General features: G+C 36.8%; 2 protein-coding genes across 4 annotated transcripts; one reads left to right on the top strand and one right to left on the bottom strand.

The window, feature by feature from the left end:
• The first annotated feature begins 238 nt into the window (after window positions 1-238).
• Window positions 239-6,947, top strand: LOC112016944 (putative zinc transporter At3g08650). 3 transcript variants are annotated; one of them, XR_010626262.1, is made up of 7 exons: window positions 239-499; window positions 981-1,678; window positions 2,133-2,417; window positions 4,031-4,159; window positions 4,631-4,728; window positions 5,595-6,636; window positions 6,774-6,947. XR_010626262.1 is itself a non-coding variant. In XM_065766712.1 (6 exons), exons 2-6 carry the CDS (start codon window positions 1,202-1,204, stop codon window positions 6,406-6,408), a joined length of 1,803 nt encoding a protein of 600 aa, XP_065622784.1. In that variant the 5' UTR covers window positions 239-499; window positions 981-1,201; the 3' UTR covers window positions 6,409-6,724. The 3 variants fall into 3 exon arrangements, 2 of the variants coding, with proteins under 2 accessions (XP_065622784.1, XP_065622785.1); XM_065766712.1 differs by lacking the exon at window positions 6,774-6,947 and having other exon boundaries at window positions 5,595-6,724; XM_065766713.1 differs by lacking the exons at window positions 239-499; window positions 6,774-6,947 and adding an exon at window positions 532-629 and having other exon boundaries at window positions 5,595-6,724.
• Window positions 6,948-9,140: 2,193 nt separating this feature from the next.
• On the bottom strand, window positions 9,141-10,801 carry LOC112016977 (protein RETICULATA-RELATED 3, chloroplastic). Its single transcript, XM_024049447.2, has one exon. The coding sequence runs from the start codon at window positions 10,582-10,584 to the stop codon at window positions 9,478-9,480; it is 1,107 nt and encodes a 368-aa protein (XP_023905215.2). The 5' UTR covers window positions 10,585-10,801; the 3' UTR covers window positions 9,141-9,477.
• Between the last annotated feature and the right edge of the window lie 8,032 nt (window positions 10,802-18,833).

The following is an 18,833-nucleotide window of genomic DNA, read 5'->3' as shown; positions in this document are numbered from 1 at the left end:
ATTTTACCTATTGAATTATCAATAAATAAATAAAAGGAAATTGAAAAGAAAATTACTCTCCTAGTTCGGTGGGTGCCGCGTGAGCAAAGTAGACTTTATGAGTCGCTGGTTTTTGGACTTTCAATTTTGGTAGTATTTGTTTGTGGTCAAGGTTGAAAAGAAAACAACGTGCGGGCGCAAGATAATAATATATCCTTAAAAAGACTCCTATAAACTAAAACTTCGTATGTTTCTCTTACACAATTACATTTATATTTACGTTAAACCATGTACAGTAAAGTTAGATATTTTACCATACTTGTACGTCTATCTTCTAAATTAAAACATAATTAGCAGGATTGGTTTTGTTGAAGTTTTATTCCTTTGGAACCTGCCTTCACCGATTCTTTAAAATCGCCGGGTTTTTGACACACCCTGTGACTCATTAACTCGGCGGTTTTGTTCTATTCCTTTCCTTTCTTTTGGAACCTACGCGCTTTCCCTCTTTTTGTTTTTATTGGTAAGTTCCATTATTTTCTTTTTCTTTGATTTTCTCTTAAATTTCATGTTCGGATTCTCTCTGATCCTCTCATGTGTTGACTAGTATCTGCAATTTCAAATTTTTTTTTTCTTTGAGGAAAAGAAAAATGGTAAAATTGTCTCTCTCTTTAGACTTGAATTTTGATTTCTTTGATGGGGGCATTGATCAAGATTATCAAGTTTAGCCTTTTAATTTCTATGTTCTAGTTGTTAATTTTGTTGGGTTTAAAGTGGAATGTTGGATAGGCTGTTGATTTTGGAATTGGGTATTCTTTGATTTAGAAAAAAGTTATCATTTTGATGAGATTTTGTGATTAATTCCATTGAATTCCTTCAAAATTTTTTTTTTCTCTTGTTTGTGCCTTAAGTTATTGTTAATTCTTATAAAGTTTATGTTTTGGTAATATAATTCTATCAAGCGTTAAATACCCTTTTTCTGAAAATCTGATCTTGCATTGCAGCTAAAGCTGGCATCCAACAAGAACTGTTGCCTGCACCTAAATTGGCTTCTGGGTGCTCTCTGAATTAGGGGTTCTGGAAGCTGCTAATACGAGAAACGTTGTTTGCTGTTTGATTTGCAGTCGGGGAGAGTAGAGAGACCAGTGTTTTTGATTACTTCATTGGAAGGATATATTTTGAGTTGCTTGAGATTTTGGATGATTATTTTGTTGCATCTTTACAAATGAAAATGCAGTTGAGATTTAAGGGACCCCTGTTATTCTTGCTGCTCTCCTCTATATTGTTCTTTGTTTTTGCTACAGCAGAGGTTGAACATGAAATTTCTAGAAAGCTGAGAACCGCTCCACATAAGGATGTAGGAAATAATGTTATAGATGGCACTGTTACAGAGAATTCTTTCAGTTTTCAGGACACTGATAAGGTGTTGGGAGAGACTAAGAGTGGAAGCAGCAAAGTTTCATGGTCAACAGTTGCGTTATTTACACTGGCAATGGCTGCTGCTACTGGTTTAGGTGCAGTCCCATTCTTCTTTGTGGAGCTTGATCCGCAGTGGGCTGGAATATGCAATGGAATGGCTGCTGGTGTGATGTTGGCTGCGAGTTTTGATCTCATAGAGGAAGGGCAGCAGGGGCATGATGGTGGAAATTGGGTTGTGATTGGGCTTTTAGCTGGTGGAATATTCATTTGGCTCTGTAAAAAGGTGATGACTTTGGTCTTCCGTTTTTCACATCATTTTCTGGTTTCCCCTTTCATTGGGAATTTAGAATTTTCTGCTTCTCATCATTCTATTTTTGATAATTCAATAGTTACAATGGGGGAGGGGGGATTTAAATCAATACTTGTAAGTGCTAGTTGATGTACGAGGCTCTTGGCCTCATCTTTCTTATTATGAATACTTGTAAACATGCTTGATTGCTTTTCTGAATATTGGTAAGGTTGTGGATTCAAGACCCATGGGGTGACTGTAACTTACTAAAAAAAGAAGGATAAGGCAGTGTAAGTAACTACAATATCAGCTTGGTAGGTGTCAATATGGCATGTGAAGAAACTTGAACAGAAATAGACCGAAGTTGTGCCAATGTATGCCTAATACATATTACATCAGGTAAGGTGTGTAAGATCTAACTATTTCTTACTCACCTTTTGGGTTTCAGCTTCTTGAACAATATGGGGAAGTAAGCATGTTGGACATAAAAGGTGCAGATGCAGCTAAAGTCATTCTTGTTATTGGCATAATGACACTTCATTCATTCGGGGAGGGCTCTGGTGTTGGTGTTTCATTTGCTGGCTCAAAGGGGTTCTCTCAAGGTCTTTTAGTGACTTTGGCTATTGCTGTGCACAATATCCCCGAGGGATTAGCTGTGAGTATGGTGCTTGCATCAAGGGGTGTTTCTCCGCAGAAAGCCATGTTATGGAGTGTAATTACTTCATTACCTCAGGTAATATGTTATGCTTTCTTATCCGTTGTACTTTTGAGTATATTTATCTCTCACATTGTTAAAGGCAAAAAGTATTCTAAGATCAACTGGGTCTCTCCACATAAAGAAAATAAATTAGAGATAAATGGAAGGTCTGGGAAGATCAACTTTATCTCAGTTTGTAAAATTTTTCTTCCATTCTAGCTTTATACAGTGACTTTTGCAATGCCCTTTATGTTTTGTTAAGTGATCTTAGTATGGTTTTTTTTTTTGATAAATAAGTAAATTTTATTAATCCTGAAGGGAAAAAGAGATAACAACAGTACACAGGAGGTGTACTAGCAGTATATTGGAATTATAAAAAATTACAGGAATCTAAAAAATTCTAACAATCTAGAGAAGGAACGACCGCCTATAGTTGCCATTCACTCATATAAAGTGTGCAACCAACTTCACCACTAGCACAGGTTGTTCAGCGTCTTCAAAGGTCTGTCCATTTCTTTCCCTCCAAATGATCCACATTACACAAAGAGGGATTGCATTCCAAATGTCTCCATTAAGATGTCTAGCAAGCCGCCTCTTCTAACAAGCCAATAAATCCACCACCCTCTTAGGCATAACCCAATGTACTCCAAATGAAGAAAGAGCTAGTGTCCAAAGTTCTCTGGACACTTGCTTTGAACCTCCATGTTTCTCATGGAGGGATGCAAATGGAAACTCTGTGAGTCCAACCCAATCCCTATGGGTGATTTGTTGGTTTCTTTGTGTCAGATCATTCGTCTTTTGTATCAAAAGATCTGTCTGCTTGGGTACTGGATTGATAGGTAGGAACCATATTGAACCTGAGGAGCCATTCACTTATAAATTTATAATATTAATGTGTGAGTGGAGACTTCACCGTGCATGAAGAGTCAGGGGAAACAGAACAGATTTGAAGATCTGCTAAGATATTTGTGCGAACTGAATTATATCTTATGTTGGCCCGTTGTGCTACCTTTTACTCTCACTTCCTTAATAAAAGGGAACAAGATTTCTTGCCCCTGTATGAAGCCATGAATCATTGTGATAAGCTGTATGCCTAAGCCCATAAACCTTTTTTTATTTAAAAAAAGAACCTTTAAAATATACTATGTAGAATGATGACCTATTCTTGTATCAATCATAGGATTTCAAAATCCAAACAACCCATTCAAACATGGGTAGGGCTTTGCAAGAAAATATGATCTTCAGTTTAGTTAAAAAAAATTTAGGAACCTTTAATGGGTTTGTTTTACTTTCAGTTGATGCTATACTAAACGAAGCTAGTCCAAGTTGCACTTTCAAGTGTATATACTCATCCAGAGGTTAAAGCAAAAGGAAACTAAAGTTTTGCTCACTAATATGATCTTCATTTTAGTTAAAAAAAAATAAAGGAACCCTTAAATGGGTTTGTTTTACTTTCGGTTGATACCATACTAAATGAACCTAGTCCAAGTTGCACTTTCAAGTGCATATACTCATTTAGAGGTGAAAGCAAAAGGAAATTAAAGTTTATTTTGAGTGGTGAAGAAGAGCAGAATCTGAACATTCTAAATATCTCTATATGAATTAGGATATCTTTAACTCAATGGCTTTTAGCATATTTTGTATTGCAGCCTCTCGTAGCAGTGCCTTCATTTATATGTGCTGATGCGTTTAACAAGTTTTTGCCTTTCTGTACGGGATTTGCTGCTGGATGTATGATCTGGATGGTAGTTGCAGAGGTACTCCCTGATGCATTTAAGGTATGTGCCTCCTTGAACTCATACGTATTTGGTTGGATCCATGGCTCATTTTCTGAAGTAGGCTTTCTGAATGTTTTGGTTTAGTTTTTATGTTAGCCAGTCCATTCTTGTAAACTAAGCAAGAAAACATATTTTCAATTCTCCTGTGCTTGTGTATCACTTGAAGGTTGGTTACAAAACTTAGTTGAGTGTCTCAACTCTTCGTAGTTTACAGTCATTTTAGCTTAATCTCTCTACACCCCCACCGCGGCCCCCCCTCCCCCCAACAAAAAGACACACACACACACCAAAAAAAAGAAAAAGAAAAAGGAAAGAGAAACCTTAGGAAGAGAGAGAAGGTCAAAGAGTCTCTAAATGTTATTGGAACTATTTTTTATTTTATTTTATTTATTGCATTTTGTTGGCTTGAAGTTTCTCATTTCCAGAAAGATATTGCTAGTTTCTCATGCCTTTTTTTTTTTTTGGTTACAGGACGCCTCTTCCTCTCAGGTTGCATCAGCGGCTACACTTTCTGTGGCATTTATGGAAGCTCTTAGCACTTTTTTTCAGAGTTTCAGCCATGGCTACAAGTGAGTTCATTCTAGAATTTTTGGTTGTTGAAAAGAACTAAAGATCAAAATTTACATAATTATAAGTTTATGGTTCATGGGAACTTACACCATCTTTAGACTCCAATCAGGTCACAGTTCATCTCTCTGTAAAAAACTGATCAACAATTTATCATATACAACATCATAGTAATCATAGAACTACTACAATCTAGTACATGCACAAGAAAGTAACTATTAAATACAAGTCTCCATTACTTCTTGAAGCTTCCAAATTAGTTGTCAGCTGCTTGTTCTCCAAGCCTCTACTATGTCTTTGTAATTTGTATGATGAAATTATCATGTTACCTATTTCTTGCCCACTATTGTTGTGCTTTGCCCTTCTATATATTATTTCATTCAGTTGTTTAAAGATGATTTGCAATTTCTTGATCTGAGCCTAATTTTTGGGGTTTCGTCTTCTTAACTGTTTGTAAATTATTTCTTCTAGTTCAGTATTTTGACCATGAACCCTCACCAAAAGTTCAGTTGGCTACATGTTAGTTTTGATTCACAGCTAGATCACTTTGATATGACATTGTTCAAGCTTTGCAGTGAACATCTTTTAATTGCATTTTATCCCTCGAAAAGTGGATTCTTGTGGCTCAGTTGAGGTTGTACAATGTTTTAAATATGACCTAAACTAATTCTTGGTTGACACAACAGAAATGTTATATTGATAATGCCATATAAGAATGATTGGTACCTCCCAAGCATTAGGATTTCTAACCCCCCCAAAAAAAAAAAAAAAGATAATGCCATATAAGAAGGAAAACATCCTTTAAACCAACTTTGGTTGCATTTCCTTTTTTTTCTTCTTGACTAATTTAAATTTCTCTGCATCTCAGCTCAGAGGATGCTTCTGGCTTCTTTGTTTCCTTACTTTTTGGTCTTGGGCCATTGCTTGGTGGAGTTGTTCTTGTTGCATTTGCCCTTGCTTTCCATCTTCAGCATGCTTTTCTAATGGGCACAGCTTCTGGCATTGCCTTTGTCCTTGGTGCCTGGCGACCATCACAGCTACTTTTCTCATCAAAAATGGGATTTATGCCTCTTGTATTACTGCTTGCAATGGGAGCTGCATTTGTCCATGTTACAAGTTCCAGTGTCTTGAAGCTTGCAAGTCGCAAAAGAACGTCAGTGAATAACTTGCCTACAGTATCCGGTCCCCCGTTGAGTGTTCACACCCTTCAGTCATTCATGTCATGTGGAGCAGTTGCCTTTCATGCTTTAGCTGAGGGGCTTGCACTAGGAGTGGCTGCACCAAAAGCTCCTGGACTTGGTCGGCACATGGTCCTTCCTGTCTCTCTACATGGATTCCCTCGGGGTGCAGCTGTGGCTAGCTGCATATTTGGGGCTACTGACAGCTGGCATGCGTCCCTTGCAGCTGCTGCCCTAATTGGAGTTACAGGTCCAATATCTGCAATTGGAGCTATTCTTGCAGGAATTGACTACACAGGTCTAGACCATGTGATGGTGTTTGCTTGTGGGGGATTACTCCCAAGCTTTGGAAGAATAATCAAGAGAGCAGTAAGGTTGGAGACGCGGAAAGGAAGTTGTGGGCTTGTAGTGGGAGTGGTGTTTGCTGCTACATGTTTAACATTCACCAAGTTGGTTTGCTTGCACACACCTTACTGCAATTCTGCACCAGAGGCTGTCAGATAGTTGATAATGCTGCAGCTCATGCTGATGTGTAATTATTAGGTGCACTTGCATACACTAATGTGGTTAGTACAATCATCTTCCAACATATATGTGGTTAGTCTTCTTCCAACATGTGAGCTTGGCACCTGTGCTAGGCAAAGGATACCACTAAAAAAATTGTAGAAGAGATTCAGTGCAAAGGGATGTTATAGAAGAAATGTTCCTCAGAAGTATGCCAGGAGATGAGAGGTTTCCTATAGTGCTCATAGATAATGTCATTGTTTTATTCCTCTTATAGAAAGAACCAATAAAGATTTGAATTTTTCCTTTGATGTCATTTTACTTGGGCATAGTTCTGATTCAAACATATTTCACTTTTTGAGCAGGTTAATGGAATTCGATGAAAAACGTTTTCCCCATATCAGCTGCCAATCTTATTGAGCAGGTTATGAGATGAAAATGATATTGGTGGAAAATTAAGTACCCCATTGTTGTTACCAAATGGTGAATGTAAGGCTATAAAAAATAAAAAATTGCTGATTTATTAGACTTTATTTTCTCATGATGACTTCCTATGATTGTCAAACAGCTTTCTAAGGTGGTGGCTGTGTCTAGTTGCATGCCAGCCCTTAGCAGAGTGGTTTGTTTTTATTTGTTTTCCGTATAATTCAGATGGAATTTAGACCATTACAAATCAGGTCTATGCTTGTCCCTGGCGCAGCGGAAAGAAAACACACCCAACAGCTACTATGAAACCAGGTCTAGCCTGATACAATCTTAAGTAAACACTACAGCATATGGGCTATACAACAAGTTGAAACAACCCCATTGAAAAACACTACTCCCAAAACTCAACACCAATTCTGAAGAAAAGAAAATCCACCTAGCCTGGGACTTCAAAACAATTCCAATCTATCCATCAATTTTCCTACCAACAACCATTTTGTCAATAAAATCTCTGCACGTTTTTGATTACCTGCTTCTCTCAGTGCTGTGCTAAAATATTAGGAATGACGACTCAAAAAGTTTGGTAGTGATGTAAACTTGACTAGTTTCTGTTTTTAAAGATAAAAATGGACTAATTTTAACGGTTAGGGAGATGGATAAATTTTAAGAGGAAAGTGTCAAAGCATAAATTAAATAAATAATAATAACAAAACTGTTTTATAGGAGTGTCAAGTCATTTTGAAGGCTACATAGGGCAACCAAAATTTAAATACTAAAAAAAAAAAAAAAAAAAACCAAAGAAAAAAAAAATTTGGGTTTTTAAAGAAGAAGTCGGTTAGGATATGTTGATTGAAAGCAAAGCAAGAGTCCTAAATCGTAATAGGAGTGGGTGAGTAATGAGATTTCGCGCGGAGGTCTGAAGAAAAAGCTCTCGTCTCTAAAGACTCTTTTTTTACAGCAGCAGGTATGTGTTTTTGCTCTTTCTGTATCTGTCTCAACTTTACTAAACTGGAAAATAAAACAGACCAGAAATTAAGATAATGATATCCTCTGATGTAATAATTGCAGTGGGAGTGGTGTTTGATGCTATGCGTTTAGCATTTACAAAGTTGGTATGCTTGCACTCACCTCACTGCAATTCTACACCAGAGGCTGTCAGATGAGTTCATATTGCTGCAGCTCATATTGACGTTTAATCATTAGGTGCACTTAGCATATGTTGATGTAGTTGTGACGTTTAATCACTTGTGCTAGGCCATTTTATAAGAGATTCGTAAATTAAGCATGCAAGGAGATGAGAGGTTTTTATAGTCCTCGGAGATTAGATCATTAATGTTCTTCCTCTTAAAGACAGAACAAATAAGATTTGAATTTTTCCTTTGGTTGCGATTATACTCTGGCATACTTCTGATTCAAACACATTTCAAACTCAAGGGGGAAAAAAACCATTCTGTTGTTACTAATTGACGAATGTATGGCTATGAAAATTGTTGATTTTCTCATAGTTATTAGAGACTGTCGATTTTCTATAATTGTCAAGCTATTGTCTGACGTGGTGGCTCTGTCTAGTGGCATGCCAACCCATGAAAGATTTATGTTCGTATCAGAGTTGAAAGCGCCAACTCTTCAGATGTGTTTCTTGCTGGAGGTGCCATGATTGAGTGATAACAAGCAGGACCAAATAATTAAATCAGGATAGTTGCAGAACCTATCACATAGCTCGAGCCACATCAGAAGTGGCAAATAAAACAGTATCGATGTTGCTGGATTGGACACAATAATGAGAGGTTATTCCTCCCAGAACAAAATACTTGTTCTTCATGGAATTAGATGGTACTGTTGGATTTAAACTTGTTGGAAACTATCATAGATCACAACTTAAGAGATGAGATTGTTGGAGAATGACCGACCCCTACTATTTCTGTTGTAAACCACTTATAGTTATAGGTAATGTCGAAGAGAGAGCAATAATTATCTTATTATACATCCAAACATACGCGTCATAAATTCATAGTTCTCACAGCTATTATGTGATATAATGAATGTTTCTGTGCTATTTTTGAACATCAGAAGACAAGAACTGTACATAGTTGTTTTGTGTTTTTTTTTTTTTTTTTGGGGGGGGGGGGGGGGGTGGTGTTAACAAAGAAAAACAAAAAAAGAAGAAGACAAGAAATGTACCTATCTATAATAAAACTGGCAGCCAAGAGCATATAGTTCAAGTACCTCTTTATGTTTCAATGGAAAACTCCAGGGATCAAATGGCCCTACCCCATTGTAATTATCAATCTATCATAACTATCGAATTATCAAAAATAATTATTATTATAAAACTTGTCAATTTAAGATATTAAACTTACAATCCCAAATTAACAAGAAATTTAAAACATAAAACATTTCGATTCGATTAGAGCCAGGCAACACCTTGAATTGGGGGGCTACCAGGTACCATCTCCATGAAAAAACCAAGACCTAAGTAGGAATTTGATTTTTATTAGAGCTAAACTATGACCATGATCATAACGAACGGCCACAACCCAACCAAGTTATGGACATATGAAAACAGACGAGAAAATTGCAGAAACATCACTAACAAATAGAGCCAAAAACATGGAGGATGAACCTCCAAACCAAACTAACACTTCACTTGTAAGTCGACTGATTGCTCTGCAAATCCTCACTCCCATCAATCAACTTCTCCTTCTCTGCAACCGAACCCACCTCCACCGCAACTGGTTTAGCTTCCCCAACACTCTGAGACCCCGTCATCCTAGCCAATATCACAAAGGACATCCCACCAAGAACATTGTTCAAGCATCTCAGAACCACCACCGAGGACTTAAACGCAAACGGAGGCAACCCCTTAGCCAACAAGAACTCAATCCCATTCAAAGTCTGGTACCTGAAATTACTATTAATCCCCATGTGAAGAGCCCAAGTGAGCGCATTCAACAGTGTTGGAGGAGCCTTATTGGGGGTCTCAAAATTGGGATCCATCTTCTTCCTCAAACTGACCAACCCATTTGAAAGTGCAGTCCCTACAACCCCAGCAGCAAAACCAACAGCAGCAAAGACAGCTCCTTTGTACACAAAAGTCCCACATCGATTGAGAAGGGAATAAGCACCGGGTTCGAACATATGACTGGCGGGACAGCTGGCAAAGATTGCAGGCAGAGAAGCCGATGAAGCAGACAACGTTGGTGCCAATAGATACATAAGAGTGAAGTTAAGAATGGATCCAACAACAAGAGTTGAGAACACAAAGTCGAGCTCGTTGAGACCAAAATTGGGTCGAGAAGCCATGTCTCCAAGAACACAAGCAGTGACACCCACCAACTCTTCCATTAGAACCTTGAAAGCAAATTGTGGATCTGCAGCAACCCTCGATCTCCAACCATTCAAAAACAAACCCAAAAGCCCAAATCCTTCCCCAGAAGACTTAGAAGAATCATTACCAAAATCATTCCCATCTCCTCCACTCCAGCCTCCATTACCGCCGCCACGTCCGATCCCAGCTCCGCCGTCGCTGCCTCCGCCGGCAAAAGGCAATAACTTGTTGGGGATTAATTTTAGAGAGCGCTTTTGATTGTTGTTGAGCGATGATGATGATGATGATGAAGAAGAACATGGAAACGAAATTGAAGCAGGTGGGGCAGTGTTGAATCGATCATCGCTAACGTTGTTGTTGCAGCGATATTGTCTAGGATTATTAGAGCAACGAAGCTGAAGCTGAGCCGCCATGCTTCCCATATTCGAAATGCGGGTGTTAGAGAGAAAAGTACAGATCGTAGCGATTTATGAATCGAGGTTTCGTTCGAGTGTCCTGCTTCAGCCTCGACCTCGAGCAATCGATTTCTGGGAAAGCAGGCTTCAAACGAGATTTGGTGAAGAGGTGGTAGGTTAAGGTATAGATATAGAAGAGGTGGTACACTTGATATTAAACTCAACAACCCGACTCAACTCAAACAACGACAAATGTCTTAAACTAAAACCCTTTGGAATACGAAACCAAATGTCATGTCTCACTGTACCAATGTACCACACGCTTTGTCGATATTAATCTTTTTTGTCTTTGTTCCACTTATCTCCCCTAATCACAATATATAACACGTATAATTAACATTGTTATTAATATTGTTTTGAACCCGTTTCGGTTTGTCTAGTGGAATAGAATATTTTGGTATCGGTCGATTTTTGCGTATCATTTCAGGGTGTTTAAGGATTCTTAAAAAATAATTTATATATATTCTTGTTGAACATAAAATGGTCAATTCTAATAAATAAATAACTAAATATTAAATAATACAAATTATTTAGTCTTCACTCTTAAGTCTTAAATATCAATATAATATCAATTTAACATCACATAATAAGAAGATTTACAAGACAATAACTAAATATAAAAAAATACAAAATTTACTCCTCCTCATCATCATCCATGAGAGAAGGATCAAATTCATCATCAAAAGAACTTCCAAGAACTACCAGCACCCATTGGACCTTTACTCTCTCTTTTTTTTTTTTTTTTTTTTTTTTTAAATTGTAAAAAAAGAAAGCTTAACAGAAGTGTTTGAGTTCAAATTATTTGCTTTAAAATTTGAAACTTCATGTACATAGTCTGCAATTGCAGAACCTTAGGTGCTAAATTTACCCAATAGGATGTGTAAAATGTCATAGGTTTAACATTAGTTCTCACATTAACTCATTGAGGCTAACTCAAGCCCTTGTAAACTCGAGAACATACAAAAGATTTTAGCTCACAGATGTATTTATTGAAATGAATAGATTAGAATTAGTTCACAAATGGTCTAAATAGATATCAATAGCAGTATAATCAGACTGATTAAAATTTACCTTGTGCAGCAGAAATGACTCTCCATCTACCACAATTGTAACGTCCCCAGCAACATCTGAAAAGATACTGCATGCAAATAGAACATCTAATGTAAGCAACTTTCACATGAACAATAAGCATATACAAAATAATCAAGAACATTGCTACTATCTAAGGGAAAGTAAAACAATATCAGAAGAAAATAATGGGACTATATCTCTAGAACAACCCTGGAAACAATTCATGAAAGTTTGATAAGGATTAGCAGCAGCTCTATGGACAGCTACTTGACATTTATTCGACATGTCTGGAAAAACTATTCACACTGTATAATCTGACCAGCCAAACTTTATGCCAGGACCAATGAAGGTTACAAGTCTCAATAGAATAGTCTAGTCAGCTATATATATTCTTTTCTGCAATTCAGGACTAAGAATTAACATTTCAGTTAAATGAATAGTTGTTAAAGAGTAAAGACCAGACAAAATCTCATATAAACAGATCCTGCTGTGAGATATTTCCACTGTTACAAAGGAATCAAATTTTATTTTAAAAACTTTGACATTTTAGATTCAAAAATAGCCACCGTCTTTCCCAATTGATTGGCAGACAATGACATGGAAAAATGACGTTGGTATAAAAAGTTAAAAACACCATGAGAATAGTTTAACCGAGTATGCATAGAGTCCTTTCAAGAACAGTAGTTTGTACTCTCAAACATGTGTCTCGAACTCATTTTTAAGTTCAACTGTCTGATATATTTGAGATCTTTAGTCCTTACCCTTTGTTCTCGCTTTGAAAAACCACAAAGCTTGAGATGATCAATCTAATGGAACCTCTAGCAAATTTAACATTATTAGAATATATAAATTTATACACAACAAGTCTTAGTCCTATAATATTGGGGTCGGTTTAGGATCCTCTACCAACTAGTCATGTCCGGTCACATGTATTCTTTAATTTCTGGCATTTCATACTCTTTTACTTGGTTATAGTTGATTTGTTGAATCAGTGATGCTCAGGATCATTATAATATCTATGAATTTATAAAGAATCACGCAAATAAAATCTACAAGCAGGACAAAGAGGCTTTTTATAAAAATTAAAATAAAAACTTTTTTTTTGGGAAAGAATCTTAAGGCTTAGAATAAAGAACTTACATTCTGAGTTAAATGACAAACTGCAATTTCAACAAATAGAAAGGCGTGCGAAAGGCAAAGAATTTAAATAAAGTAGTATGAAAAATCTATGAATGCTTTAAGCCCTTCAACAAATAAGAATCAAAACTTGATAAAGCAGACCAAATAATAAGTTAAAAATTAAGGGAAAACAATCAAACAATTGCTTCATGCCAAGTGAAGATATGAGTGGAGTACCAACCGAGTAGTGAAGGAGTTGCAGAACTTGGGTGTGGGAGAACGATTATAGGAAGAGAAGGAGGTCTCGGAGACCATGTTTTAGTCTCAGTTTTTAGAGTGTTCACTTGCTCACTTCTTAACTAACTAGCCCCAGAAGAAAAGCAAAGCAAAGCAAAGCAAATAGCCTAGCTACACAACGTGATGTGAACAAGTCTCGTGGAAGAAAGATGGAGGGAACATGAGTGAATCAATGCGGATTCCCCTAACTAGCCTCCTCATCATTAGTAATTTACAAAACCAAAACCCAATCTTTTTTCTTTTTCCGACACATGCCCTTCCTCACCTTAAAGCTAGCTAGCTAGCCAACTTTTGCTTTTGCTTTGCTTGTCTTTCATTGCATTGTATTGTATTGTATTTTGTGCAGTACTATATTCTTTTGTTATCACTACAAGCTTTACTTTTTCTTTGTTTTTCTGAAAGGAATCGATTACATAGTTTTTGTGCAGAGTCGAAAAATGAGTTTTTTTCAGTAGGTGGACGTTACGGAACGGAAGCACGTGCACTACGTTAAAAATCTCGAATTTACTAATTGTGTTCAGTGTTCATCCGTTTCTAGTTCAACTTCCATGAAAGTTGGAAACGTATATATTAACGGCTACTTTTTTTTATTGAATTTTATTCACCATCAAGTTGAATGGCATAAATATATCATTATCGATAAAATTGAATGGCATAAAGAGTGGACTTTTGTTGGAAGTAATTGTAACATGATCCTCTAAATTTGCTTTGAAACGGAGAAAGTCCATCTGTTTTTGTAAAATTTGGTAGTTGATAATTCTAAAGGTTTAAAATTAGTTATTACTTATAGTTTAATGCAATGAAATTTTAAATGATGTGATGGTTCAAGGTTCAAGCTCGTCCAGCTTGAACCTCTTATAAAACCTTGATCTCAATATAAAGAAATAGAGAATTTTGCCACATTCAAAGGTAATATTTAGTGTTTTGGATACAATTTTATACTCGTTATAAATGTATACATGAAAAAAGATCTAATTAACTTTGAGATAAAATTTTTAAAAAAGAGAACATGACAAGAATGGTATTGCAAGAATGATCCAAGATGAAAGGTGTAAATGAGAACATTCTCACTTGTTTTTTGATTTTCAGCAATCTAGACAAATTTGTGGTGCAAGTTATTAGCAACATAATTCATAATCATAAATAGATATGATAATTTTGTTTTTCTAATCATTCAATAATTATAATGGAAGTGAGAAATCTGAATTCAAAATATCTTCTTAAAAACACGAAAGAATGTTCTTTTTTTTTTTTTTTTGATGGGACGAAAGAATGTTCTTGACAGATAAATATGATAATTTTAAAATCATTGTGATATTATAAAAGTACAAAAATTTATGCCTTAAAGCCGTAAACTATACTAGTATCTGCGGTATTCTCGTATTGTTGTACTAAAATTCGATCAGAAGCCACAAAGACAAAGGGGCGGCAAAGCAGGTAGTGTTGTTAATATAATGAAATCCAAGGGTAGGCTTGACGAGAAAAAGAGAAGCCTGTGGGAAAAGGCAGAGAAGAAGGTAGTGTGGGGGCGTGAAGTTGAACTGACTCTGACACGACACAACTGGTAGTGGCACGGAACTCAATAAAGATGTAATTATTAGCAACAAGTACGCTGCTACAATAATTTTTTTTTTTATAATTTTTTTTGTGTGGGTATAGAAATTAAGAATCCCAAAATATTCCTATCTTTCTCATGGAGTCCTAGATCTTTGTTGACCACCCATATCTTTCCGAAAGAAGCAAATTTAATTCCTGTTCTATCCTCTCCCCTACCTGCCTACTAATTTGTAATTCAGGTTGTGTCTACCTGCACAGTACAGTGCCTTGGTCGGCTCTTGATGGATTCATTTTGCCAATATGAAAATAACCTTACCTACCAAAAAGCAAAGAATCTGAAATTACTTAGCAATGCCCGACATGAAAATTGATAGAAAATTGATCAGGCATCACCAGGGTTTCCTGCACTAAAACAAGAATTTCATCATGTTTGGGAGCAGCAACAGGTATATCATGTGTTAGTTATATATATGCATCATTTGTGTAACTCATAGGATGCATGTATCAAATCATGAAATGATAAGATATATTGTCATGTGATAGGACGCCAAAAATACAATTGGAACAAAAAATCCAAGTGAAACGATGTGTCGTTTTATTCAAGGTCAATCAAAATCTATGGAGTTGTATGGAACCTTTGCTTTCTTTTCTTTTTTTTGGTTAAACATCGCATAATATTAACTAGGGAACAATAAGTCTGCTACAAATGTGGCCAGCTTTGTCCATTACTAGCAAATCAAACACCACAGGCAGTGGGTTATATAAAAAGAGATGGTCAGTATAGAGGTCAGCCCCCATATTTGCTAGTCTGTCAGCGTAGCTGTTGGCTTCTCTATAAACATGTTTCACCAGGCAGTTAAGGAACGACTTTGTCAGGTTCTTGCAATCAGACAGCAATGGTTCCAAGTTAAGATTGATAACAATTGGGTTAGTGATAAGATATACAAAAAAAAAAAGTAGCATCTAAGTCAACACATAAGTAATCAATGCCTAAATGTTTGGCCATCAGGAGACCTTCCTTAAGTGCCCAAAGCTCCGCGGTGTTACTGGAAACATTTCCAAACTTCTTCACAAACCCAGCAACCCAGTCCCCCTTGTTGTTTTGAATAATTCCTCCACCACCAGCCTTCTTTGGGTCCCCAAACACTAAAAGGCTGTTTGGATGGGTAGTTTCCGTAACTCAATTCTCAGTTTCCATAACTCATAACTCAAAAATGGTGGGACCTATAATTCAATATCCGTTTGGCTGCACGATAACTCTATTTCCATAACTCTGTTTCCAACACTCAATTTTCTGATTTTTGAGTTATGAGTTATGGAAACTGAAAACATATTTTGGCTGTTTTCAGTTTCCATAACTCAAACTCAATGGCATTTTTGTAATTAAACACACATGGTGGGACCCATTACACAACTTTGTCAACTCAACTCCTGACACTGTCTCCTTCTTTTTCTCTTTCTTTCTTCTCCTAGGTTCAGTCTCCATTGTCCGTTAATCTTCCTTTTTTTTTTTTCCTTCTTCTTTCACTGGATTCGGGTTTCTGGGCTTTTTTTTTTTTTTTTCTTCTTCTTCTTTCATTGGGTTCGGTCTTCAGTTCTTCCTTCCCCCCCCCTTTTCTTCTTTCACTAGGTTCGGGTTTCTGGGTTTCTTTCTTTTCTTTTCTTTTTTCTTTTTTCTTTTTTTTTTGTTCTTCATCACAAATTTTTTTGGTCTGAAGCTGCACTCCATGACTGGGTAAGAATGGAAACTGAAATTTGGATTTGGGGTTTCAAAATACCCACATGAATGGGTTTCAAAATACCCATTCCTTGAACACAGCGGTTAGGGTTTCGATGTGGTGTCCTAGCCGAGACCGTGGATGAAGATCTCGCATCGGTTCTATATCAGTTGATGGACGAAGACCGTTGCCGTATCAGTTCTGTATCGGCTCATCGTCGTCCTGTCGTCGCCAGCTGAGATGGAGGTGGAGCTAGGTTTAGGTTTGTGTTTTGTTGTTGTTGTTGTTTTTGTTATTATGATTGAAGCTGGGTTCGGGTTTGTGTTTTAGGAGAGTAACAGGGGTGAAGGAGGGGAAATGAAAAAAAAGAAAATGGTGGGGCCCACAAAACAGTTTTGCTCTGACTAATTGACAGGTATGGGACCCACAAATAGTGTGAAAAATATTGAGTGATGGAAATTGAGTGATGGTGCCAAACAGCCTTGGTATTTTAGAGTGATGAGTGATGAGTAATGAGTGATAAGTGATGAAAATTGAGTGACGAAAATTGAGTGATGAAAAAAATGGTGCCAAACAGCCTCTAAGCCATCCGTATTCAACTTCACCCACCCGGGTTGGGGCTTACTCCACTTCACTTGAACTTGGATTCTACTCAGTTTGCTGGGACTATTTGGCACTACAGCATAGAATTCAACACTTTTCCTAATACAAAGAGCACTTAACTCTCTTTCAATATTTCTATCCTGGAATATGGCCTTGTTTCGTTGAAGCCAAATATTCTAGAGGGTTTAGGGAAACAGAATTTTCCAAGGAATGCGGGGTCTAGGAAAAAACTCTGTTGAGCTGCAGTATTTCTCTAACCAATTAGCTAAGGGAAGATTAAAAAACTCCATGTTTGATTCAGCTAAGGGAACCTTTGCTTTCTCTTGGAACTAATACCATCTTTCCCACTCTTCACATCACCTAAAAGTACCCTTATTTGTATTTTGTTATTTTCCTTAATTTTTATTTAATTTGCACACATTACAAGCTATGAATTTCACTAAAAATGACAATATATGTAGAGTACCATCTTCTTTCACATCCAACATTCATTAAGCCTAACCAAACCACATCAATAATTAATAGTTAATTCTATGTGAAAGGGATTTTTTTCCCTACAACCATGTGAGTCATTGATAAGGTCCCCCCCAACATCTTGAACGTAGGGTGTGCTGTCAATATCACTTGCTAATGGCATAAGGAAGCCACCTCTCACTAACCACCATTGGGAGATCAGCCTCACTAGTTGGTCTTTAGTCAAGTAAACAAGTTTTTGTCTCCTGCAAACTTCAAATTGATGAATTCTTGCAGTCAAATCCTCGTGCTTATGGAAATCTTGACTATGTTCCATTTTTCATTCTACCTACGCATGGTCAAATTGAAGGATTTTTCAATCCAACCTAAATTTGGTTTGGTTGGAAAATTCTCAACCCAACCTAGGGTTGGATCGATGAGTTATGTATTTGTGCTTACATATTTTATGTCTTATAAGAATTGTATTCATAAACTATTTAAGAAAAAAAAATCCATCATAATATGCCTAAAATTTATAAATTCATAAAAACTAATTTTCAAAATACAAAAATAAATCAAATTAAAATAAAGATAATATATATGTTTTTGGGGGGGGGGGGGTGAGAGAGAGTGTGCAGTGAGCCAAATTGGGTCAAACAGGCTGGAAAAATTATTAACTCGAGCCCGGTCCAACGTTGGTCCATTTTATTTTTTTAAACCTCCTCTTCAGATGTTTAATTCCAGGCTCTTTTTTGTGGTAACTGTTGTTTCCTAATGTGCCCACTGTATTCTCATTAAAAAAATGAAAAGCCCACTTTATCAAAAAAACACACTCCACACCTTTCCAAAACAACCAACCCAATATTCTTAAGTTCCGATCCTAAAACTGTTTCCCAGGCCCTAAGAATGTCGGGCTGGTTGGAAGGCCTGAAGGCCCACGACTCATAGATATTAGGTGTGCGTTTGGGACTTTTTGGGTATTGATACTTATAGTATATTTTTGCTTGGTTAAGTTCCCAAACGAACACTAGATTAAGCTTACTAGCTAACTTGGTGCTTGGTGGTGTGTGCCCATTTATCCACCTGATCCATATTTCCGTCCCAGTTCATCATGCCCACTATTTATTTTTTGAGAAAGTCGGCATGTTTTTTCCATTTCTTTGTATCAAAATTGGGTTGTATTAATTATCATTGTTATTGATTCCGTTCCGTTCCAGCCGGAACGGCCGGAATTTTTCGTAACGATATGCAAACAGGTATCGGAATACCCCACGTTCCACCTCGGGTCAAATTTCAAGCCGTTCCGAGCCATTTTGGTCAATTCCGGCCAATTTTAGCCAAGATGCAAATTTCGACCGGTACCAGATTTGGCCTATTATTTAAAAAAAAAAAAAAAAA

This window comes from Quercus suber, unplaced genomic scaffold, assembly GCF_002906115.3.
Source record: "Quercus suber isolate HL8 unplaced genomic scaffold, Cork oak 2.0 scaffold_733, whole genome shotgun sequence".
NCBI classification, from domain to species: Eukaryota; Viridiplantae; Streptophyta; class Magnoliopsida; order Fagales; family Fagaceae; genus Quercus; species Quercus suber.
Note: the sequence above shows the minus strand (reverse complement) of the source record. Positions and strands in the feature narration are given on the sequence as shown.